The sequence below is a fragment of the Lagenorhynchus albirostris genome, chromosome 2, assembly GCF_949774975.1.
Source record: "Lagenorhynchus albirostris chromosome 2, mLagAlb1.1, whole genome shotgun sequence".
Lineage (NCBI taxonomy): Eukaryota > Metazoa > Chordata > Mammalia > Artiodactyla > Delphinidae > Lagenorhynchus > Lagenorhynchus albirostris.
Genome location: NC_083096.1, coordinates 160,662,903 through 160,689,339, shown reverse-complemented (window position 1 = coordinate 160,689,339; position 26,437 = coordinate 160,662,903). Strand labels below are relative to the sequence as shown.

The following is a 26,437-nucleotide window of genomic DNA, read 5'->3' as shown; positions in this document are numbered from 1 at the left end:
TGTGACCCTTTATAAGATCAAGAAGGAATGGTATCTTTTAAGGAGCTGTCTTGTTGATCCTGGAAGAATGTTGCTATTTATAGTTGAACAGGTATTCCTGCTGATGGAGGAGGTTTGGTCAATGCATAATGCAGATACACAATGCACAGTGAGGGGAGAGGGGAGGCCAAAAGGCAAACAAGAATTTTTATGTTTAAATTTTCCTTGTCTTGCCATAAATTTGAATTTTATTTCACACCTGGAAGGTCTCCAAACCCCGTTCTTTTGGGTTTTTATGGAGGCTTCATTATATAGGTATGATCGATTAGATCATTGGTCTGTGTCAAATGAGTCAATCTCCAGCCTCTCTTCCCTCCCCTGAGGTCAGGGTGGGGTGGGACTAAAAGTTCCAACCCTCTAATCACATGGTTATTTCCCCTGGTAACCAGCCCCCACCTTTAGGTGCTTTCCAAAGTCACCGCATTAAGATAAACTCAGGTGCAGTTGAAAAGGTTTGTTATAAATATCAAGACACTTTTTTAGGTCTTATCACTTAGGAAATTCCAATGGTTTTAGGGGCTCTGTGCCAGAAAGAATCACAATATAGCACACACAATATAATGGCCCTCACCATCGTCCTTTCTTCTAATGTTTATTGAGTACCTCTAGGTGCTGGGGATACTGAAGCTGAATCTGGCCTCTGTACGGTGAAACTGTACTAATCTCAGAGACAGAGTTTTGGGTGAAGTAGAAAAGAATAGCTTTATTGCTTTGCCAGGCAAAGGGGGGGCACAGCCAGCTAATGCCTTCAAAACTGTGTGTCCCAACCCCAGGTTGCGGGGTGGCAGGGTGTTATGAGGAGTTTTATAGCCAAGGGCTGCTGATAAGGATCAGGGTGCCCGCAGGGCCCACATTCCTTCAATTCAGAGATCATCTGGCACAGGTGATAATGGGTGAACTGTGACCTTCTCTGGAATGAAAAGTGCTTCATCAAATAGTTAACATCTTCCATTTGGTGGGGGTTTTAGTTCCGCAGAAGAGCTCAAAGATATTATTATGTGTATCCTTTGAGGTGGAACCAGGACCCTGCCCCCAGGTCTGCACTATTGTTTCTTGACTGCTCCTCCCTTGTCTCTGCATCCCCTCCCTTCCCTAATTAGCCATTGTTCTAATCTGCCCTTTGGAAATCAGGGAAGGGGACACAAAAAGGCTTTTGTGCCCTGGAGCCCCACAGGGTCCTGCTTGGTTTCAATACCTGGGTGAATGAGACACAGCCCTGTCCCCAAATACCTTGTGGTTGGTGGGGATGACCAACAAATTAAAGAAGCACTTTTAGATAGCCTCATCCACCAGAGGGCAGACAGCAGAAGCAAGAAGAACTGTAATCTTGCAGCCTGTGGAACGAAAACCACATTCACAGAAAGACAGACAAAATGAAAAGGCAGAGGACTATGTACCAGATGAAGGAACAAGATAAAAACCCCAGGAAAACAATTAAATGAAGTGGAGATAAGCAACCTTCCAGAAAAAGAATTCAGAATAATGATAGACCTACCGCAAAGCAAAACCAAAAAACAGAATAATGATAGTGAAGATGTCCAGGACTAGGACCTTGGTAAAAGAATAGAAGCAAAGACTGAGAAGATGCAAGAAATGTTTAACAAAGACCTAGAAGAAAGAAAGAAGAAACACCTAGAAGAATTAAAGAACAAATAAACAGAGATGAACAATACAATAACTGAAATGAAAAATGCACTAGAAGGAATCAGTAGCAGAACGACTGAGGCAGAAAAATGGATAAGCGACCTGGAAGACAGAATGGTGGAATTCACTGCCACAGAACAGAATAAAGAAAAAAGAATGAAAAGAAATGAAGACAGCCTAAGAGACCTCTGGGACAACATTAAATGCACCAACATTCACATTATAGGGGCCCCAGAAGGAGGAGAGAGATAAAGGACCCAAGAAAATATTTGAAGAGATTATAGTTCAAAACTTCCCTAACATGGGAAAGGAAATAGCCACCCAAGTCCAGGAAGCACAGAGAGTCCCGGGCAGGATAAACCCAAGGAGAAACATGCCAAGACACATAGTAATCAAATTGACAAAGATTAAAGACAAAGAAAAATTATTAAAAGCAACAAGGGAAAAACAACAAATAACATACAAGGGAACTCCCATAAGGCTAACAGCTGATTTCTCAGCAGAAATTCTACAAGCCAGAAGGGAGTGGCACGATATATTTAAAGTGATGAAAGGGAAGAACCTACAACCAAGATTACTCTACCCAGCAAGGATCTCATTCAGATTTGATGGAGAAATCAAAAGCTTTACAGACAAGCAAAAGCTACGAGAATTCAGCACCACCAGACCAGCTCTACAACAAATGCTAAAGGAACTTCTCTAAGTGGGAAACACAAGAGAAGGACCTACATAAACAAACCCATGACAATTAAGAAAACGGTAATAGGAACATACATGTCGATAATTACCTTAAATGTGAATGGATTAAATGCTCCAACCAAAAGACACAGGCTTGCTGAATGGATACAAAAACAAGACCCATATATATGCTGTCTACAAGAGACCCATTTCAGACCTAGGGACACATACAGACTGAAAGTGAGGGGATGGAAAAAGAATTGCATGCAAATGGAAATCAAAAGAAAGCTGGAGTAGCAATACTCATATCAGGTAAAATAGACTTTAAAATAAAAAATGTGGGCTTCCCTGGTGGCACAGTGGTTGAGAGTCCGCCTGCTGGTGCAGGGGATGTGGGTTCGTGCCCCGGTCCGGGAGGATCCCCTATGCTGCAGAGTGGCTGGGCCCGTGGGCCATGGCCGCTGAGCCTGCATGTCCGGAGCCTGTGCTCTACAGTGGGAGAGGCCACAGCATTGAGAGGCCCGCGTACAGCAAAAAAATAAAATAAAATAAAGAATGTTGCAAGAGATAAAGAAGGACACTATATAACGATCAAGGGATCAATCCAAGAAGAAGATATAACAATTATAAATATATATGTACCCAACATAGGAGCACCTCAATACATAAGGCAACTGCTAACAGCTATAAAAGAAGAAATTGATAGTAACACAATAATAGCGGGGGACTTTAACACCTCACTTACACCAATGGACAGGTCATCCAAACAGAAAATTAATAAGGAAACACAAGCTTTAAATGACACAATAGACCAGATAGATTTAATTGACATTTATAGGACATCCCATCCAAAAACAGCAGATTACACTTTCTTCTCAAATGCACACAGAACATTCTCCAGGATAGATCACATCTTGGGTCACAAATCAAGCCTCGGTAAATTTAAGAAAACTGAAATCATATCAAGCATCTTTTCTGACCACAATGTTATGAAATCAGAAATAAATTACAGGGAGAAAAATGTAAAAAACACAAACACATGGAGGCTTAACAATATGTTACTAAATAACCAAGAGGTCACTGAAGAAATCAGAGAGGAAATCAAAAAATACCTAGAGATAAATAACAATGAAAACACAACGATCCAAAACCTATGGGATGCAGCAGAAGCAGTTCTAAGAGGGAAGTTTATAGCAATATAAGCCTACCTCAAGAAACAAGAAAAATCTTAAATAAATAATCTAACCTTACACCTAAAAGAACTAGAAGGAAAGAAATCATAAAGATCAGAGCAGAAATAAATGAAATAGAAACAAAGAAAACAATAATAAAGATCAATAAAACTAAAAGCTGGTTCTTTGAGAAGATAAACAAAATTGATAAACCTTTAGCCAGAACTCATCAAGGAAAAAAAAACCACTTTTTTTTTTTGGCTGCACTGCGCAGCTTGTGGGATCTCAGTTCCCTGACTGGGGACAGAACCTCCATCCCCTGCATTGGAAGCCTGGAGTCCCTGTGTCCACTCAACCTCAGCCAGCCATTGGCCGAGCTGTATTTGGGTGGGGGACACTTAAGTGGAGGTCCCTGGGAGAGTGACCACAGATGTTAGACACCCTTCTCTATTTTCCCCTATACCAATATCATAATGTGAGTGCCTCCACAGCAGGGAAAACTCCCCAGTAGTCTCCTCCCCTGGAAACCCCTGCCTGTACCAATCTAAAGAAACAATTCTCCCACAGTAGCAATCCTGGGGCCAGGTCCAAGGGCGAACAGCCTCCTCTTGAGGCCTGAGCCATCAAATGACAATGACATACACCGAAGTCAGCTGTCACAAACCCCAGGGAGCCCCAGATTTGTCACTTATAATATCTTCTGAATTTTGCTTTCAAAGTGGGGAGGAGCAAAGAGGTGAGGCTGCAAGGCTTACTGCCCATACTTTATTTCTAACATCTAAGGAAGAAAGGATGGTTCTAAAGAAGGGAGGAAGTGGTGCTGGTGACAGCACTCGTGGTTGGAAACAGTTTTGATCCCACTTCTCTGCCACAGAATGATTGTGTTTAAACACCTCCTCTTTCTAAATGCAAGTATATTTGTGAAATTTAAACATCATTCTTAAATTGTCGTGAGGCATGATAGTAAAATAACCAAACTGACACACAACAGAGTTAGGGGATGAAAGTTTTAATTATGATTGGGAGGAAGAAAAGACAATTATGGTTGGGAGAAGGGCTCGAAGGAGGCAGGAGGATGGGAGAACTATAAAGACAAACTTTGTCTACTTTGTGAGTTTTATTTGAATTCTGCATCAGCTGAATAGATTGTAACTGATTTAAAAAAAAAATGTACTGTTGACTGATTGGTAGGTGACAAACAAATCTTCTCCTCAGAACAAAATAATTCTTCTCTCCTCCAATTCTCATAGCCTCTCGGTCAACAATGCTTATTCAATGCCTACTATTTGCCAAATCCTGCGTTAGGTTCTAGAGCTTTTGAATCTTTTGCATTTAGCATATTTCATCTTGTATTATGGATAAGGAAAAGTTCATGCATTTAAAAACTACCCCGCAAACAGTGCTGGCTTTTCTCCCCCTGGGTGGTGAGTTCCTATCCTACCTCTGCAAGGACTGAGACTTATTTAGAAAAGGAGCTTGCTGAAAATATTCCAGTCATCTTTGTAGCACTAGTATCTAGCTCAATAACTGATATATAAGAACTGCTTAATAAGTGTTTGTTGAATGACTAAAAGACCTCCCTGTGCTCACCAGCACAGAGCTAAGAAGAGTGATGTGGCAGACATGGAGAGATGTGCCTCTGAGACCTCCCTTAATGAAAGAACTTGCTGAAAGCCTCCAGCTGTTAGTGCCTTTGACTGTTCCAGCTTTCCAGAAGCCCAGCCAAAATTTTGGAGTCTTCCATCCAGCAAAGTTTGCTCTGGAGATTCCCAATGGGCTGGCAGAGACTGTCACTACTGAAGTCTTTTTTCAATCCTGCTTCTGCTCCCTTTCCTTCACAGGTGTTACTCCCCATTAATCCTTTTATACTCCCAACTCTAACTCAACATCTACTTCCCAGAAAACCCAACATGTGACAAGGGACTTTGGTCTTAAACCCACTCACTCTAGACTAGTATGAAAAGCCCACACAATTGTAGCAATAAGCCAAAGTTGATTGACTGCACAGGAGGTAATGACAATAGTAAACATTTTCTTAGTGCTTTTGTACAAGGTTACTTGCCGAAATTATACATTTTAAAATGTTTTAATTTTATATTGGAGTATAGTTGATTTACGATGTTGTATTAGTTTTAGGTGTACAGCAAAGTGATTTAGTTATACATATACAAATAGCTATTCTTTTTCAGATTCTTTTCCCAATAGTTTATTACAGAGTATTGAGTAGAGTTCCCTGTGCTATACAGTAGGTCCTTATTGATTATCTATTATATATAGTTGTGTGTAGATGTTAATTTTATTTTTAGTGTAAAAATGAATACTAAAATGGTCAGAAAAGGAAATTTACCTTATTAAGCCTTAATAAAAAAGTTATTCCACTTAAAATTAGTGTTGTAAAATATAATACAAAGCTACAGTAATCAAACCAGTATGGTATTAGTACATCAATGGATAATAGATGAATGGAACAGAATAACACATCCAGAAAAAGACTCTTGAATATATGTAAATTTAATATCTGATAAAAGTGACTTTTTAAACCCATAAGAAAAGGATGACTTATTATATAAATACCATTGGGACAATTGGATAAGTATATTGGAAAAAAAATTAGATCCTATACATCAAAATAAAATTTAGATGGATCAGAGTTCTAAACATAAAAAGACAAAGTTATAAAAGTATTAAAGGAAAGTAAAGGATAATATTTTATAATCTTTATGTGAGAAAATCATTCCTAAGGAAGACTAGAAAACCCAAAGACAATAAAAGAAAAGGATGAACAGGTTTTACTACATCAAAATATTTTGTAGAGTGAAAGATATTACAAGCAAGATTAAAAGATAAGAAAGATTGGAGTCATATATTTGCCAAACATGTAACAGAAAAAGGATTAATAACAATAATACATAAAGAACTCCTTAAGAAAAAGCCCAAATATCTCAATAGGAAAAAAGACAAGAATTTACAGAAGAAGAAAGATAATACCCAATATCATATGAAAAGATGTTCAGCCTCACTGATCAGCAGGGATGAAAATTAAAACAGTAGTTATTCTTAAATTTATTTATTTATTGGCTGCACTTGCGTGGCTTGTGGGATCTTAGTTCCCCAATCAGGGATTGAACCCGGGCCCTCGGCAGTGAAACCTGTAGTCCTAACCACTGGACCACTAGGGAATTTTCCATAGTTATTATTTTTAACCAATCAAATTGTCAGCAATTAAAGTGATTCATAATAATCCAGTTTGATGAAGTTGCAGGAGAATGAGCACCCTGATACACCATTTGTGAGAGGGCAAATTGGTAGCATCTTTTGAAGGGCAATTTGTCAGTATGTCAAAATTTTAAATAGGCATACCCTTTGACCTAGCGATTCTAATTCTAGGGAAACTCTTTTGCAGAAACTCAGGCAGGCAATGTGTAAGGGAAGATGGAGGTAAATGGGGAGATCAGAAGCAGACTGGACCCACAAGCAAGAGCTAGCACACCACAGGGATGGAATGGAACCCATGTTAGTTTTCACTGCTTCCATTCTTGCTGATATGGGCATCCTGCAGAAGCCAGAGCCCTTTGTCACAGAGCAAAATATGTGTAACTGGCCCAGGAGTTGGAGAAGCTGAAGGAGGATCCAGGGGAAGGTAGAGAAGTTGCAGGTCCATCTGTTGCTTTACCTCTAAGGAGGTTAGTCAGCAGATCACCAACAAGGTGTATGAACTATACAATGCCTGATGCTTTCCTTCTGTCCTCCAAATCTCCCTTGTGACCCACACTAAATGAAATATACAAGAGAGGAAATTCTGGGAAATGTAGTTTAGCCCAACCAAGTTGACACATTACAAATCAGACACATGAGTGGATACATGTCTGTGCATCATTGTTTGTAAGGCATATCTCATTTTATTGCACTTGGCTTTATTGTGCTTCACAGATACTGAGTTTTTAACAAATTGAAGGTCCGTGGCAACCCTGTGTCGAACAAGTCTATTGGTACCATTTTTCCAACAGCATTTGCTCACTTCATGTCTCTGTGTCACATTTTGGCGATTCTCCCAATATTTCAAACTTTTCATTATTACTATATTTGTTAGGGGGATCTTTGATCAGTGATCTTCGATGTTACTACTATGACTTGTTGAAGGCTCAGATGATGGTTAGCAATTTTTAGCAATAAAGTATTTTTAAATTAAAGTATTTCAATTAAGGTATGTACATTTTTTAGACATAATGATATTACACACTTAGTAAACTAGAGTATAGTGTAAATATAACTTTTATATGCACTGGGAAACTTCAAAAATGCATGTGACTCACTTTATTGCAATATTTGCTTTATTGTGGTGGTCTAGAACTGAACCCAAAATATCTCCAAGGTATGCCTGTAATAGGAAAAGTTGAAAATAACTCTAATGTCCATTGATAGGGAATAGTCAAGAATGTTATGATATATATATACCATGCAATACTATGCAGCCCTTAAAGATAATACTATCACAATGCTATTTCACTACACACCCACCAGAATGTCTAACATGAATAAAACTGACACCACCAAATGTTGGCATGGGTGTGCAGTAACTGGTTCTCACATACTTTGTTTTTGGAGGTGTAAAATGGTATAGCCACTTTGGAAAAAAGAAGGCAGTTTTTTATAAAACTAAACAAATACCTATCCTATAAATCAGCAATTCCACTCCTTGGTGTTTTCTCAAGAGAAAGGAAAACTTTTGTGCATAGAAAGACTTGTACAAGAATGTGCAGAGCAGCTCTATTCATAATGGCCCAAAACCTGGAAACAGACCGGGATCCATAAGTAGGGGAATAGATACATAAACACTTATAAGTTCATACAGTGGAGTACTACTCAATTATGTAAGGAACAACAGTGAATCTCAAAAACATTATGCTGAGTGACATAACTCTTACACAAAAGAGCATGTATTTTGTAATTCCATTTATATGAAGTTCTAGAACAGGTAAAACTAAACTTTGATGAAATAAAATTGGAACAATTGTTGACAATGGGGGATTAAGGGCAGAAATTGACCTAAGGGAATTTACTGGGGTGATGATAATGTTCTATGTATTTATATGGGTTTTGATTACACAGGTGTATGAATTTTTTATAACTCAGCAAAAGCAGCCTTAAGATTTGTGCATTCCATTGTATATACATTTTACCTGGAACAAAAAATATATATAAACATTATACTGTAATTAATGATATTCATACTGATTTTTTAAGGGGGAGGTGTACTGATGCCTGCAATTTACTTAGGAATGCATCAAAAGGGAAAATGAATGGATGAATGGAGGGATGGATAGATACAAGTCTAGTAAAATGTTAATGGAAGGGTCTAGGTGATGAGTATATGGGTATTCATTGTAAAATTCTTTCAACTTTGCTGTATGATTGAAATTTTTCAAAACAAAATATTGGGAAAAAAGAATGAGATCAATTTTGTGTGTACTGACATGGGAAGATATCCAAAACATATTGTTAAAAACGAACCTCAGGGGAAAAGTGTAGTTTGATATCATGGACATAAAACAACTACACAATACTTAATACAAGTAAACCTCATTTATGTGAGTCAATTAATAGAGGATCCATATTAAACTGTTAATAATGGTAACCTTTGGGGGAAGAAAGTAGAATGAGAACACTGGTGTCTTAGCCTAGTTCCCTAGAAAGCAAAGCCTGAGGCAAAAGCTTATGTGCTAACACTCTGGGGAATAGTGCAGTCCCAGGGAAGCAGGAGTGAGGGAGAAAGGGGAGTAAAGCAGGGAAGGAATTCAATAAAGATATACATGCCTTACTGAGCTGGCCACAGCTTCATAACAAGTACAGGTGATTGGTCTCCAGGGATGTCATCAGCAAGGCTATATGAAATTACTGCATCCCCTAACTGTCCATGGTGGGGAAGAAGGGAGAAGAAGGTATCTGCTGCTTCCTGTATCTCACCAAAGGGTACGCCAAAAGGCATCAACTCCCTCACATTTCTGGAACCAGCCTAGCCAGCCAGTCTGGAAGCATGCGTGCTGAGTGAGTCTTGCAGAACATTTTGTCTCAGCAGCAATAGATAAGCCCCAGAGGTAGTTCTGAGGCTTAAGAGTGGGTTGTGCCTGTGAGCAACTTGGGGGGCCAAGAGTAGTCCCCACAATAGGTCCTCCTGGACAAGGTTGGGGAGCACCAAGACAGTATCACTTCTGCCTTAGGAACTTGGCAAGCCTCCCTCCTGCCGCCTAGAGGAATGTGCTTACTACCAGGCAGTCCTTCTGGGGGAGTCTTCAACAGCAGTGAGAGAAAAGGGGACTGAGCAACTCTGGGTCCAGCACAATTTATCTTGATAAACGAGGACTTTCCCTTTTTGGGGTAACATTTTGTAGCCAATAGAGTAGGGAGATAAACACAATGAATTATGGAAATGCTAGCCTAATATTACATTAACGAATAACTTTAAATAAGATATTATTTTGGGGCTTCCCTGGTGGCGCAGTGGTTGAGAATCTGCTTGCTAATGCAGGAGACACGGGTTCAAGCCCTGGTCTGGGAAGATCCCACATGCCGCAGAGCAACTAGGCCCGTGAGCCACAACTACTGAGCCTGCGCGTCTGGAGCTTGTGCTCCGCAACAAGAGAGGCTGCAATAGTGAGAGGCCTGCGCACCGCGATGAAGAGTGGCCCCCGCTTGCCACAACTAGAGAAAGCCCTCGCACAGAAACGAAGACCCAAGACAGCCAAAAAATAAATAAATAAACAAATGTGGGTTTTTTAAAAAAAAAAGAATTTAAAAAAAAAGAAAAACTGAAATTATAATGATTTGAAATATATATATTTAAAAAAAAGATATTATTTTGGATAAAGCAATACATTTTTTTGTTTGTTTTCGGCCACACTGCGCAGCTTGTGGGATCTTAGTTCCCTGACCAAGGATTGAACCCAGGCCCTAGGCATTGAGAGCACAGAGTCCTAACCACTGGACTTAAAGGAAAACATTAAATGAAATGAAGTGAGATTTAATTTTTATTCCCTTTGTAAATGTTTTCATGAAAATAAATTCAAAAATTGGAAAATAGTTTATTCTGATAATGTGTTTTGAACTGTGGCATGGAAATGAATTTATGGTCACTGGAATAACAAGCATACAAAGTACAAAGGTTTCTAATTCTGGGATAAGGGTAAGATAATTACATTTGTTAAAGAGCTGGTACAGCTTCACAGGTATCTGGCCCATCTTGTTGTCCTCATAGTGCTTTATTATTCTCTATCTCCCTGGTCACCATGATCCTGTCTTATAGCCTATTTCCCCCTTTCCTTCTTATGAAGAGCCCCACTCCCTTCATTAAATTTAAAATTTTTCTCATTTGAATATCTCAGACAACACATGACCTTCCTAATTAGTTACAGTTTTTGGTGATAAAGACATTTATTTATTTATTTATTTATTGTTTATTATTTATTTATTCCTCAACTGTAGCAAGTTATCAATTTATTGTCATTTATCTCTAAATCTACCCTTCTTTTTTTTTAATTAATTAATTAATTTTTATTTTTGGCTGCGTTTGTTCTTTGTTGCTGCACGCAGGCTTTTCTGCAGTTGCGGCAAGCAGGGGTTACTCTTCATTGCAGTGTGCAGGCTTCTCATTGTGTGGCTTCTCTTGTTGCAGAGCATGGGCTCTAGGCACATGGGCTTCAGTAGTTGTGGCACTCAGGCTCAGTAGTTGTGTCTCACAGACTCTAGAGCACAGGCCCAGTAGTTGTGGCACACGGGCTTAGTTTCTCTGCAGCATGAGGGATCTTCCTGGAGCAGGGCTCGAACCCGTGTCCCCTGCATTGGCAGGCAGATTCTTAACCACTGCACCACCAGGGAAGCCCAATCTACCCTTCTTTGCCCGGCTTCATGAAATGAGCTGGACCCTATAGACAAGTCTTCTTCATCAGCTGGGGCAATCCTAAGCCTAGTTAACAGAGGACACTGGAGGGATATTACAAAAGCAGAGGCAGGGGTTTCTTGTCCTGGACCTAGTGGGCCTGTCTTCTTGATCCTTCATGGCAGCTGCCAATGTAGTATTGTTCACTTTCTAGCAAGATATACTGGCATCCTTGTGGCTGTCCTCTGATCCTCCAGTCCAGGCCTGCGGCACTTCAGTGAACTTCCCCATCCAGTGGGCTGCAAATACATTCTCCACAGTTGTCTGAATCTCAGTCTTGTCAAGAGCTGAAGAAGGTTGGGGAGTCTTGCAAATCTGTTCCCTCCTTCAGTACTTTCCTTCAACCCTAGAGGTGTTAGCTTCTCCTGTTTTCTTTGCCATTTGCTACATTTGCTATTCCTGTTTTCTTTTACCCTTTTAGTAGATAACCACCTGTGATGATCAATTTTATGTGTCAACTTAGAGGGTGTTTTTGGATGAGATTAACATTTAAATTGATGAACTTTGGGTAAAGCAGATTGCCCTCCATAATGTGGGTGGGCTTTGTCCAATCAGTTGAAGGACTGAATAGAACAAAAAGACTGGCCTCTGTGAGAAACAGAGAACTCACCAGCAGACTGCCTTTGGACTGAACTGGAACATTGGCTCTTCTAGGTCTTGAGCCCTCTGGCCCACACTGCAGCTTTGGACTTGCCTGGCTCCATAATTGTATAATCTTTATAATCTATCTATCTGTCTATCTCGTTTACTAGTTAATAATTTTTTATACTAAATTCGTGGTGTGGTTTCTGTCTCCTGACCAGGCACTGATTGATATCAGCAGTATATCTGATACAGGGCACATACATGGAGATTACACAGTGAAATAAGATAAAATGCCTGCCCTCAGTAGTTGAAAGAAATGGACCAAGGAAAAGTTATGAAAACTTTTCATAAGGACAGTAATGGAGATGTTTGTTTAGGGCCACAGGGAAGCAGAGAAGAGGGAGCACTTACCTCTAGGGATTTCACAGGGTGATGTCTGAACTGAATCTTGAAGGAAATTAAGAGTTTTCAAGGCAAGTGGGGGTGGAGCGTAATAAAATCCAGATGGAGGGAAGAAAGTATATGCAGAGGCAAGAGGAAGCACATTACATTTTGGGGATTGTAAGTGAGGTTGCTCCACAGGCTGGGGGAGAGGAGGCTGGAGGGGATGGTAAGGACTGTGAAAGATCCTGTGAACCACTGTAAGTAGTTTGGATTTGGGGCTCTAGGACAGAGATTTTCAACCTGTTTTGCACCAAGACATCCAGGACAGCTAACGTTCATATTCATAACAGTTCCATACCTGTGCCAGGTTTTTGCTGAAACAACCCTCCATTAATTTGAGAGAGTAACACAACGTCTATAATTCAAAGTTGCTTCAACTATCAGTGGAGCATCAGTAATGGTTGCTCATTACCATCTGTAGCATAGATAAGATAGGCTGTGTGCTACACAAAATTGCTGCCTCTAACTCTATCTCCTTCTCTTCCATTTAAGAAAACAAATCAGAATGCGTACATTCTCCTCCACCTTCTCCAACTCTCTGCTGGGACAGCTGAACCACTCGATAACTGACCCTGTTGGAGTCTGGGGGAGATCTCAGGTACATCCAAGACCCTGAGTTCTTGCGAAGAAGGCATAGACCATCAGCATTTGCAAAATGGAGCACAGCTTGGGGAGAGGTCAAAGGATGCAATGTTGGAAGACAGTGTTTCCTCCCAGGAGGTAGCCAGGGCAAAGATACTGATGCTTGCTTTCTGCATGCAGCACTGGGAGAAGCTTGTATTTCTCAGATGCAGGTGGCATGGAGGAAACTGCCATGCTGGGCTGAACTCAATGCTTCCTGCTGGCCTCCAGCAAACAGAAAGGACACTTCCACGTACCTCAACACAAAGATCCCAGCTTGCGAACTGTTTGCTCTAAGCCCACGGGAGAAAAAAACACTTCTTATATTCCACTGTCACTCATTCATTCAACAAACACTTCCTAAGACTTGTCCTGAATGCTAAGGACACAGCAGTAATCAAGATAGACAAGGCATGAATCATATATTTTAGTTGGGGAGGATAGACAATAACAAAACATACGCAACATAATTTTCAGATGGTGATAAGGTTATAGAGTATTGGAATAGAGACTTACTGGATTGGGGAGTGCTGCTTTGGTGAGGTGATCAAGGAAGGCTTCTCTTGAGGTGGTGACAATGGAACTGAGATCTGAAAATGAAGAAACCAGTCAGAGGGAATAGGAATAAAAGGTCCTGATGAGGTACCTAGAATAGGCAAATTCATAGATTAGAGAGAACTAGGGGCTGGGGGCAGGGGAAATGGGGAGTTACTGTTTGTTTTGTTTTGTTTTTGCAGTATGCGGGCCTCTCACTGCATGGCCTCTCCCGTTGCGGAGCACAGGCTCCAGACGCGCAGGCTCAGCGGCCATGGCTCACGGGCCCAGCTGCTCCGCGGCATGTGGGATCTTCCCCGACCGGGGCACGAACCCGTGTCCCCTGTATCGTCAGGCGAACTCTCAACCACTGCGCCACCAGGGAAGCCCGGGAGTTACTGTTTAATTGCTACAGAGTGTCTGTTTGGGATGATGAAAAAGTTCTGGAAATGAATACCGGTGATGGTTGTACAACACTGTGGATGTTCTTAGCGCCACTGAATTGTACACTAAAAAAATGGTTAAAATCGTAAATTTTATGTTATGTATATTTCACCACAATTTTAAAAAGAGACAGTAAAAGGCCCTGAGGCAGGAACTGGCTTGTCAGACTGAGGTGGTTGTAGTCAAATGAATGAGGGAGAGGGTAGAAAGAGGCAAATGAAAAAGGACACACACCTAGACTAGTCCTGGTGAAATTTCAGAAGTCCAAGGGCCAAAGAAAATTTTTACAAGCTTCCAGATAGAGAAAATAGTTTTCTTATCAAGGAAAGGGAATTGAACTGGCATCAGACAACTCATTAGCAAAAGTGGAACCTAGAAGACAATGGAACATTCCAGGCCTTGGAGAAAAGAGGACTGATCCGAGAATCCTACAGTCAACGAAGATACTATTCATATGTGAGGGCTCATGCCTTACCTTGCTCCTACTCTGTTCCGACAGCCGTATTTATCCTATTTCCACAATTTGAACTTGGTTTCCCTGGCTTAACCTTGGGTTTCCTCCAAGGATTTGGTTCGGAAGTTATCTTTGACTCTCTGCAGCTCCCTTGGCTGGAATGAGCTATCACAGCTCTGGGTCCTGGAGCCCAACCACAGGCATCACCATTCCCGGCTGGTGGTCTGGCTAGCCCTCCACTGAGATTTCCATACAACTTGTTATACTGGGTAACGTGGTCATATAAGATGCCTGCCATGTCAGTGATGACATTGTAGCAATAGGACCTGGTGAAGAGAACAAGTATCTAGATGCATTGGTCGGACACATACAGGCCAGAGGATGCAAGGGAAGCTCCATGATAATTCAAGGGGCTCCCACCTCGGTGAACTTTCTAGGTTCCAGCGGCCTAAGGCATGTAAGGATAGTTCCTTTAAGTAAAAAGCAAGTTGCCGCGCTTTCCAATACCTACCATTATGAAGCACACTTGTCATATTGTATGTCATGTCTACTTCAATGAAGAAGAAGGAGAAGAAGTAAAAGAAGAAGGAGAAGGTGAAGGAGAAGGAGAAGCGGCGCACTTGTATGAATATGAATTTTGGAGGCCACATATAGCACATCTGGGTGTTGCTCTGATCCATTTGCCAAGTAACCCAAAGGACTACCGATTTTGAGTGGGGCCCAGAGAAATAAAGATATTTTCAACAGGTTCAGGTTGCAGTGCAAAGAGCAAAACCCCAGGCTACCAGTACGGACAGACTAATATCGAGTCAGTGCCAAGTCCTGCTGGGGGATTAGAGATGGGAGTGGGCTGACTACAGCATGTGGGCATTCTCTCTGCCAGCCTCTCTTCCAAATACACAAAGCTAAGGAATTATACGCTAAGAGACCACCTCATCCCAATGCTACTTCTCTGGAAGAGCTTCAAGGTAAGAGTTCAGAAGGGCTGCGTGTCCACATTGAGAGCAAATGGGAATGATCCAGAATAGTTCTGTGGTGCCTGGCACTCCCTTCTCTGGGGCTACTCCCCTATCTCTCCTTAAACTCATCTTGACTATATTAGTCATTTTTGCTGAGGTACCAACCAACATCATAATCTCTGTAGCTTACAACAGAGGCTGGCAAACTTCTGTGAAGGGCTGGATAGTAAATATTTTGGGCTTTGTGGTATATGGGGTCCCTGCTGCTGCCCTTCAGCTCTGCCCCTGTGGCATGAAAGCAGCCAGAGACATACATAAAGGAATGAGTATGACTGTGTTCTGACAAAATTTTATGAATACTAAAGTTTGAACTTCATGTAGCTTTCACGTGTCACAAAATATTCTTCTTCTTTTGATTACCTTTTTTTGAGATATAATTGACATATAACATTATATTAGTTGCAGGTGTACATCATAATGATTCAGTATTTGTATATATTGTGAAATGATCACCACAAAAAGTCTAGTTAATATCCGGCACCACACATAGTTACAAATTTTTTTCCTGCTGATGAGAATGTTTGAGATTTACTCTCTTAGCAACTTTCAAATGTACAATATTGTTAACTATAGTCACCATGCTGTACATTACGTCCTCATGACTTATTTATTTTACAACTGGAAGTTTGTACCTTTGGGGGTCACCTATTTTGCCCATCCCCCACCTCCCTGCCTCTGGCAACCACCAATCTCTTCTCTGTATCTATGAGCTCATTTATTTTGTTTTGTTTAGATTTCACATATAAGTGAGATCATATGGTATTTATCTTTCTCTGACTTATTTCACTTAGCATGATGCCCTCAGGGTCATCCATATTGTCACAAATGGCAAGATTTCATTCTTTTTTTGGGCCAAATAATATTCCATTGTATATATACATTACATTGTCTTTATACATTCATCCATTGATGGACATTTAGGCTGCTTCCATGTCTTGACTATTGTAAATAATGCAGCAAATGAACATGGGGGGTGCATGTGTCTTTTTGAGTTAGTGTTTTTGTTTCCTTCAGGTAAATACCCAGAGGTGGAATTACTGGATCATATGGTAGTTCTATTTTTAATTTTTTGAGGAACTGCCATACTGTTTTCCATAGTGGCTGGACCAATTTACATTCCCACTAACAGTGCACTATGGCTCCCTTTTCTCTACATCCTCACCAATACTTATAGCTTGCCTTTTTGATAACGGCTATTCTAACAGGTGTGAGGCTTTTTTTTTAAATAAATGTATTTAGTTATTTTTGGCTGCATTGGGTTTTCTTTGCTGTGCGTGGGCTTTCTCTAGTGGTGAGCAGGGGCTACTCTTTGTTGTGGTGCGCGGGCTTCTTATCATGGTGGCTTCTCTTGCTGCAGAGCATGGCTCTAGGCACGCAGGCTTCAGTAGTTGTGGTGTGTGGGCTCAGTAGTTGTGGCTCACAGGCTCTAGAACGCAGGCTCAGTAGTTGTGGCGCATGGGCTTAGCTGCTCCGTGGCATGTGGGATCTTCCTGGACCAGGGCTTGAACCTGTGTCCCCTGCATTGGCAGGCGGATTCTTAACCACTGTACCACCAGGGAAGTCCCCAGGTGTGAGTTCTGACTTGCATTTCCCTGATGATAGTGATGCTGAGCCCCTTTTCATGTACCTGTTGGCCATTTGTATGTCTTCTTTTTAAAAATGTATATTCAGATCCTCTGCTCATTTTAAAATCAGATTGTTTGGTTTTTTGCTGTTGAGTTGTATGAGTTCTTTATGTATTTTGGATATTAACCTCTTAGCAGATAAATAATATGCAAATATTTTCTCCCATTCAATATGTTGCCTTTTTATTTTGTTGATTGTTTCCTTTGCTATGCAAAAACTTTTTAGTTTGATGTAGTCCCACTTCTTTTTTGTTATATTTATTTATTTATTTTTGGCTGAGTTGGGTCTTTGTTGCTGTGTGTGGGCTTTCTCTAGTTGTGGTGAGCGGGGGGGGGCTACTCTTTGTTGTGGTGCATGGGCTTCTCATTGCGGTGGCTTCTCTTGTTGCAGAGCATGGGCTCTAGGTGTGTGGGCTTCAGTAGTTGAGCCTCACGGGTTCTAGAGCGCAGGCTCAGTAGTTGTGGCGCACGGGCTTAGTTGCTCCATGGCATGTGGGATCTTCCTGGACCAGGGCTCAAACTCGTGTCCCCTGCATTGGCAGGCGGAGTCTTAACCACTGCGCTACCAGGGAAGCCCGTCCCACTTGTTTATTTTTGCTTTTGTTCCCTTTGCTTTTGATGTCAAATTCAAAAAGTCATCACCAAGATCTATGTCAAGGAGCTTACTGCCTGTGAGTTTTCTTCTAGGAATTTTAAGGTTTTGGGCCTTACATTCAAGGCTTTAATCCATTTTGAGTTGATTTTTGTGTATGGTATAAGATAGTGGTCCAGTTTCATTCTTTTGCATGTGGCTGTCCAATTTCCCAACACCATTTACTAAAGAGACAGTCCTTTCCCCAGTACATATTCTTGGCTCCTTTGTCATAAATTAATTTACATATATGCATGTTTTGATTACTTTTCAACCTTTCAAAAATGAAAAAAAAATCTTAGCCTTACAAAGATAATAGATTGGATTTGGCCCATGGACTATAGTTTGCCAACCCTTGGTTTACAACAACCAACAAATATTTATTGCTTATTACATGTTGGCGATTGCAGGTCAGCTTCTGTGGCTCCATGTGCTTCACTCTAGGGCATAGGCTGGGCTGTAAGAGCAGCCCCTATTTGGGTCACACTATTCTGCATTAGAATGGAAGAACAAGAAAGCTGGTGGAAACACAGGATGCCTCTTAAAGCTCCTGCTTAGACCAGGCATGCTGTCACTGCTCATATTCCACTGGTCCAAGCCAGTCACAAAACCAAACCAGATGATGAAGCAGGGAAGAACACTCTGTCTCCAGAGAGGCATTGAAAGTCACATAGCAATGGGTGATGATATATAATCCTCTCAGAGTAAAAGAAGGGAATAGTTGGAAAGTTTAATACAATATACTACCCTGAACCAATACCATTTCCCAATATGCATTACGACAATACTAGTCAAAGTATAGTTCAAGGACTGATGTCCCTGGCTTATAATAAGTACAGAAAATGAAAGTAGGCGTGTAAAAAGTTTTATATAATAAATAGGCCTGCAACAGATTGGGAAAAAAGCAGTCTGGTTCTTCACCACAGTTTGAGAAGCACAGTGTGAGAAGCATTAGCAGACAGACTAGCTAATACTCCCAGGGTAACATGAGTTCACAGGCCAAAATACAACCATCATAAAAAAACAACAAAGTAAATCTCACACACACACACACACACACACACACACACACACACACACACAATTACATACATATAATCTAAGAAATACTGGAGTAAAAGGATCAAAGTTTTAAGATAGGAATGATAAATATACTTAGATAACAGATTACATTAACAATATGAGGCAATAATGAGAAATCATAAAAAAGAGCCACGAAGAAATATCAGCATTTAAATGTAATGCTTGAGGGCTTCCCTGGTGGTGCAGTGGTTGAGAGTCTGCCTGCCGATGCAGGGGACACGGGTTTGTGCCCCGGTCCAGGAAGATCCCACATACCGCAGAGCGTCTAGGCCCGTGAGCCATGGCCGCTGAGACTGTGCGTCCGGAGCCTGTGCTCCGCAATGGGAGAGGCCACAACAGTGAGAGGCCTGCATACCGCAAAAAAAAAAAAAAAAAAATTAATACTTGAAAGAAAGAACACAAGAGATAGAATAAAAGGAAGGATAGATATGGGTGAAGAAAAAACAGTAAATTTCAAGACCATATTGAAGAAATTTCCCATAAAATAGCAAGAAAGGACAAAGAGAATATAAAAAGAAAAGTCAAGAAACATGGAAGATAGGAGTAGAAATATCAACATCTAGAAAATTAGGGGTCCCAAAAGGAAGGGGGAAAATGGAGAGGAGTAAATAAAATTTTAAATAATGAAGGTAACCTTCACAGAATTAAAGAAGGATCAAAGGTGTTAGACTAACAGAGCCCATGGAGTGCCAAACAGGAGCATTAAGGGAAAATTTAGACACATTATAACAAAATCTAAGAATATCAAATGTAAAATATAAGAATATCAAAGACAAAGAGAAAATTGTAAAGGTCCCCATAGAAAGAGCAAATTGATATCATACTCAGCAGCAACACTGGATGCAAGATAAGAATAGAGCAGTATGCTTTAAAGTATCAAAGGAAGAGAACTCTGATTCTAGAATTTTATATCCAGTCAAATTGTCAAATATTAGAGCATAATAAACATATTCTCCATCACACGAAGCCTTAGATGCTTTGCTGCACAAAGACAAACATCTAAAAACAATCTTGGGACTTTCCTGGTGGTCCAGTGGCTAAGACTCTGTGCTCCCAATGCAGGGGCCCTGTGTTCAATCCCTGGTCAGGGAACTACATCCCACATGCCACAATAAAGATCCTGTGCAGCCAAATAACTAAATAAATATATTTTAAAAAAAGGATCTTGAAGAAAGCAGGATGAGAAACAAATCTGAGGGATGCTCCAAGAGATGGAAGAAATAAGAGTGTTCAAATACTTTGGTAAAGTTTATCTTTGTCTTTAAAGAGAAAAGGTTTATGTCAAATAAGATAAAAAGAGAAAAAAAATCCATTATATCAAAAAAATCCAAAATATCAATATTGGAGGAGGGTAGAGAAAAAGAGACATGAGGGTGTGCTTAAGTATTTGCTTGTTAAGGGGAAGAAATATATATTTATACATTTAATTATCCAAAAGGGTAAAACAAACAAACAAACATGAATATAGGTAATAAATTAAGGGCAACCACAATTCAAACAAAATATAAATATATAACTTTTAAATCAGCAGAAGAAAACTCAATATAGCCAATGGACTATATGGAAGAACAACAACAATAGCATAAAATAAATAAAACATGAAGCAAATGTAAAATATAAAATAATATGACAGTAAACAAAGTCCTATTTTATAGCACAGGGAACAATATTCAATATCATGTAATGAACTCTAATGGAAAAGAATAAAAAAAATGATGGAAGTAAATCCGAATTTAACTGTAAATACAATAAATGTAATTGCATTAAATTCAAAACTAAAAGGCCAAGACTCTCAGACCAGCTTTAAAAATCCAACAATATGATTTACCAAATCATATATTTCTTTTGAAAAAGGAAAGGTTAAAAATAGGATAGAAAAAGCTATGACAGGCATATATGAATCAAAAGAATGCAGAAGAGAGTAATCCACAATCTAATAAAATAGATTTGAGGTAAAAAAGACCATAGAAGACAAAAGATATTATGGAATATGGAACATAGACTAGGGAGTAGAGGAAGGAAATTATAAATGCCAACTATTGTCTTGTGACCAGTTTCAGAAATAGGACTGTAGTAGCTACACCCATTTTCTTTCTTGATTACAGAATATCATATTGTAGGACTTCCCTGGTGGCGCAGTGGTTAAGAACTCACCTGCCAATGCAAGGGACATGGGTTCAATCCCTGGCCCAGGAAGATCCCACATGCCACGGAGCAACTGAGCCTCTGCGCCACAACTACTGAGCCTGTGCTCTAGAGCCCGTGAGCCACAACTACTAAGCCCATATGCCACAACTACTGAAGCCCATGTGCCTAGAGCCCATGCTCTGCAACAAGAGAAGCCACCACAATGAGAGGCCCGTGCACCTCAACAAAGAGTAGCCCCTGCTCGCCACAGCTAGAGAAAACCTGCGCGCGGCAACGAAGACCCAATGCAGACAAAGAAAAAGAAAAAAAGGAATATTATATTATGACTGAACAGATAAGATATGAACATTTCCCAGAAATTGATTCAGTTCCTGATGAGACATTGGGTATTCCCTTTCACAGACAGGGCGAGAATTTTTTTTTTCTAAAATGACGGTTGAATTATATTAAGTGGGACTATTTTATTGCTACTGCTGTTTTTTGAAATTTAATTATGAGAAGGTTGTATGAATAACTAGTATACAAAATGATGGACTGTTGCATATACTGTGTATTGGCTCACTAAACATACTTTCCAATCCCCTTATAGTGTGCCTTTTTTTTTTAAATTGAAGTATAGTTGCTTTACAATGTTGTGTTAGTTTCTGCTGTACAATGAATTGAACCAGCTATATGTATACATATATCCCCTCACTCTTGGACCTCCCTCCCACCCCCCACCCCCAATCCCACTCATCTAGGTCATCACAGAGCACCGAGCTGAGCTCCCTGTGCTATACAGCAGGTTCCCAGTAGTTATCTATTTTACACATGGTAGTGTATATATGTCAATCCTAATCTCCCAATTCATCCCACCCTCCCCTTCTCACCCTGTGACCATGTTCTCTACATCTGCGTCTCTATTCCTGCCCTACAAATAGATTCATCTGTACCATTTTTTCTAGATTCCACATATATGCATTAATATAAGATATTTTTCTCTTTCTGACTTACATCACTCTGTATGACAGATTCTAGATCCATCCACATCTCTACAAATGACCCAATTTCTAGTATGCATTCTTATACTGCATAGGCTGGAAAGCTAGAAACTGTATTTCTTAGACTCCCCTGAAGCTATATAGTTCATCACTAAATAGATGCATCGACTTGAGACTGGAAAGGACGAAATGAGAAATGTGAGGCAGAAGCCATACTCATGGGTAGATCAGCTCTTCTTGCAAGCAGAGTCTGAAGGCACTTGGTTCTTCTGGGGTAGCTCTGGCAGGGACTGCCCTGTCTATTCCTAATGTCATAGTATCAAGAAGAGGCAGCATTGGGAGTTCTATAACTATAGCCATGTGGTACAGTTGACAGTTTCTCTTGGTTGCTAATGTCCTGAACTTTCAGCAATTAAACATGATTCCCTGGACCACCTAGAGATTCATAAGCCATCTAATATTGCCTAATAAATCCCCTTCTGTTTAAACTACCTAGAGTGGATTCTATTATCTACAATTAACAATATTGACTATAGAAGGCTATTAGCTGTCCCTTGGTATCTTTTCTCTCTTTCTTCTTTGGTAATAGAACATGTAGCTATACACATTACTACCTTGTTTAAAGGTTATATTTCCTAGATTCTCTTGCAGCTAGATGTGACCATGAGACTAAGTTTTAGCCAATGGGATGTAAATAAAAGTGTGATATGGCAGTTCCATAATCTTCCTTAAGAGACAACAAGTACATGCCCTTTATTCCTCTTCTCCCCTTCCTCTATCCTTCTGCTTGGAATGTGGAGTTGGAGGTCCATTTTAGAATAGGCACATGAGGGCCACACTTTAGAAATGGTAGAACAGAGAGTTGGTAACAGCCTGGTTCCCTTAGGGCTTCACAGAATGGAGCTTCTATACTAGCCTTGCATAATCTACCTCCAGATTCTTTTGTGAGAGAAAAATAAACTTCCATCTTGTTTAAGCCATTGTTACTTTGGGTTTTCTGTCACTCTCAGCCAGACAGAATTCAAATGAAGCAATGATCAATAAACCATTGCCCCAATTCAGAAAATATACTCCCTTCCTTTCTGTCCATTAATTTCCAGTTCGTATTTCAGGGACTGGTTAAAAATTCCATTTCATTGAGTCTCTGACCACTCTAATCCACATCTGCCTAAGGGTGTAATTCCTTAGGTACAGCTCCTCAAGTACAGCTTCTTTTGATCTGAAGACCCATGAACTAAAAAGACAAGTTATCTACCTCATACACACCAAACAGGCAATGGGGGTACATATAAGATAACCACTATAGACATTCCTATTCAAAAAAGGCAGAAATGCAGGAACAAATGAATCATTGGTCCATAGCAATTCTGAAATCCAGCTGAGCAAATGTTGGAAATTCCTTGATTAGGACTCAAGGCCTAGTGATAATCCTCCATGGCTTTTGGTTCTACCTTCTGGGCTCTTGGTTCTTCCCTCTGAGTCACTCTTCCTTTTGCATGAAAGACAGCCCATGTTTGCAACTGCATAGTCTGCACAGATTGCATCCTTCTAGTTGAATTTTGGGGGTCAGAAGATATTTTTTCATTTTGTATTGCCTTTGATTCTTTCAGTCTAAGCAGTGTTCCTCGGAACAGTCTTTTAAAAAACGTGTATCTCCTGTGAATCTTCTTAGGGTTCACTCTGTTAAACAAAAGCCACCCTCACAAAGCTCTTCAAGATAAGTTCTTCTCTATCCTGGCCCTCTGCTGAGGAACAATGCCCTTAAACTTCTTAGAATTCTATTGTTTGATTGAGAGGATCCATGAGTCACATTCTTAAATCTTTAGAGGACTTTTAAAATCAACTGAAGAGTGCTCTGAGGTACCACCTTAGATCTTTCTTCATCTTAACAAAGGCTTTTACAGCTACTCCCTTGACTTCATCTTTAGACTGTGTTTTCTGGCATTTAATCTGTTCTCAGAAGCCATTTCTTAATTTTAGCATCATTTACCACTTGGAGAGGCTAGGACTTTTCAAAACCAGCAAGCTCTGGTTTCCTTTTGTTTAACAGTCCTTACTTTGGTTTATCTCTCTCTTTCATATTTTACAAGTGGCAAGAAGATACCAGGTGACCTCTTCAACACTCTGCTTAGAAATCTCCTTAGCTAGAGTACCCAATTCACTAGGTACATTTTCTACTTTTTGCCTTACAGTAGGCAACAGTGTTGCTAAATTTCTGCCAGTACATAACAAGGACACCATCTCCTTCAATGTCCAGTAAGATTTTTATGATTTTCCTTTAAGTCCTCATTTACAGCTTCCTCAAAGGCAATCAGGATTCTACCATTTTTTAAAATTAATTAATTAATTTATTTATTTTTGGCTGTGTTGGGTCTTCGTTTCTATACAAGGGCTTTTTCCAGTTGCGGCAAGAGAGGGCCACTCTTCAGCACGGTGTGCAGGCCTCTCACTATCGTGGCCTCTCTTGTGGAGCACAGGCTCCAGACGTGCAGGCTCAGTAATTGTGGCTCACGGGCCCAGTCGCTCCGCGGCATGTGGGATCTTCCCAGACCAGGGCTCGAGCCCATGGCCCCCGCATTGGCAGGCAGATTCTCAACCACTGTGCCAACAGGAAAGCCCAGGACTCTACTAGTTTTTGAAAGGCTCAAGATTTCACTAACACTTACATGCAAGTCTTTCCAGCTTCGACCCACTGTTCAGTTCCAAAGTCACATTTTTAGGTTTTTGTTATGGTAGCACTTTAAAAAAAAAATTATTTTTGGCTGCGCTAAGTCTTTCCTGCTGCGCAGGGGCTTTCTCTAGTTGTGGTAAGTGGGGGGCTACTCTTCGCTGTGGTGCGCAGGCTTCTCATTGCAGTGGCTTCTCTTGTTGCAGAGCACGGGCTCTAGGTACACGGGCTTCAGTAGTCGTGGCTCACAGGCTCTAGAGCACGGGCTCAGTAGTTGTGGCGTAGGGGCTTAGTTGCTCTGTGACATGCGGGGTCTTCCTGGACCAGGGCTCAAACCCGTGTCCCCTGCATTGGCAGGCAGATTCTTAACCACTGCACCACCAGGGAAGCCCAATGGTAGTACTTTTTAAAAAAAGATTTATTTTATTTACTTTTATTTTTGGCTGTGTCAGGTCTTCATTGTGGCATGCGGGATCTTTTTGTTGCGGCACGTGGGCTCTTCATTGCAGCATGTGGGCTTCTCTCTAGTTATGGTGTGTGGGTTTTCTCTCTCTAGTTGAGGTGTGCAGGCTCAGTAGTTGTGGCGCGCGGGCTTAGTTGCCCCATGGCATGTGGGATCTTAGTTCCCAACCAGGGATCAAACCCGTGTCCCTTGCATTGGAAGGTGGATTCTTTACCACTGGACCACCACGGAAGTCCCTGTTATGGTAGCACTTTTAATCACCACAATCTATATAAGTTGTCTGTTGTTTCATAAAAAATTACCCCCACAACTTAATGGCTTAAAACAACAAACATTGAGTACTTTACAAGGTTTATCAGGGTCAGGAATTCAGAAGCAGCTTAGCTGGTTGGTTCTGGCTCAGGGTCTCTCCTGAGGGAGAGTCAAGCTGTTAGCTGGGGCTGCAGTCAGCTGAAGGCTTGTCTAGGGTGGGAGGATGCACTCCAAGATGGATCACTCACATGGCTGTTGGCAGGAAGCCTCTGTTCATCTCCACATGGCTGCCTGAGAATCCTCAGGCAGTTGGCTTCTCCCAGAGCAACTGATCCGAGACAGAAAGAAAAAGCAGGACGCTGCTTTCACCTGTATCACCAAGACTCTGAAACCCAACACTATCACTTCTGCTTTATTGTATTATTTAGAAGCAAGTCACTAAGTCCAGCTCACACTCATGCAGAGGGGAATTAGGATCTACCTCTTGAAGGGAGCAATGTCAAAGAATATGTGGGCATTTTTAAACCAACACACCTATCCATACTCTTCTCTTTGCCCCCCCCCCAATTTCAATGGGGATAGCAGTGTTATCACTTTTCTGATCTAGGGGCTCTTCCTCTATTTAAGATTTTGATCTTCTTCTCCCTGAATTTGTAGAGATTCAGCCACTATTAACTGTTCCTCCTGAATATTCAGTATCTCCCTCTCATCTTCATGCTTTCCATCATCATTAAACATTTTAAAGTCATTTATGTATATCCCCTTCTAGCTAATATCCTGTCTCTTTGCCTGGAATAGCTTTAAAACATAGCCCCAAATTTTCTGACATTCTTCCCCTTAAGAGATCGCAGCTATATCCCCTTCTTCTTGAATCTTGGTAGGCTTGTGACTACTTTAACCAATGGAATATGGCAAGTGAGGCAATGCAACTTCTGTAGCTGGGTATAAAAGATTGTGCAGTTCCTTCCTAGTTTTCTTGAAATACCCCCTCTTGGTATGCTCTCTCTTGGAGACACTCCA

At 40.7% G+C, this 26,437-nt stretch overlaps 1 protein-coding gene across 5 annotated transcripts in view; it reads right to left on the bottom strand.

Moving 5' to 3' along the window:
* The window catches only part of ZBTB8OS (zinc finger and BTB domain containing 8 opposite strand), a 130,558-nt gene that overhangs the window by 25,152 nt on the left and 78,969 nt on the right, over nucleotides 1–26,437 (bottom strand). For all 5 annotated transcript variants that reach the window (XR_009539005.1, XR_009539004.1, XR_009539006.1 and 2 more), the window contains one exon: nucleotides 13,633–13,706. Coding sequence is in view for 2 of the 5 variants with exons in the window: in XM_060140683.1 (XP_059996666.1) it covers nucleotides 13,633–13,706 (74 nt within the window). In the remaining 3 variants the exon portion in view is untranslated. The remainder of the gene's footprint in view (nucleotides 1–13,632; nucleotides 13,707–26,437) is intronic.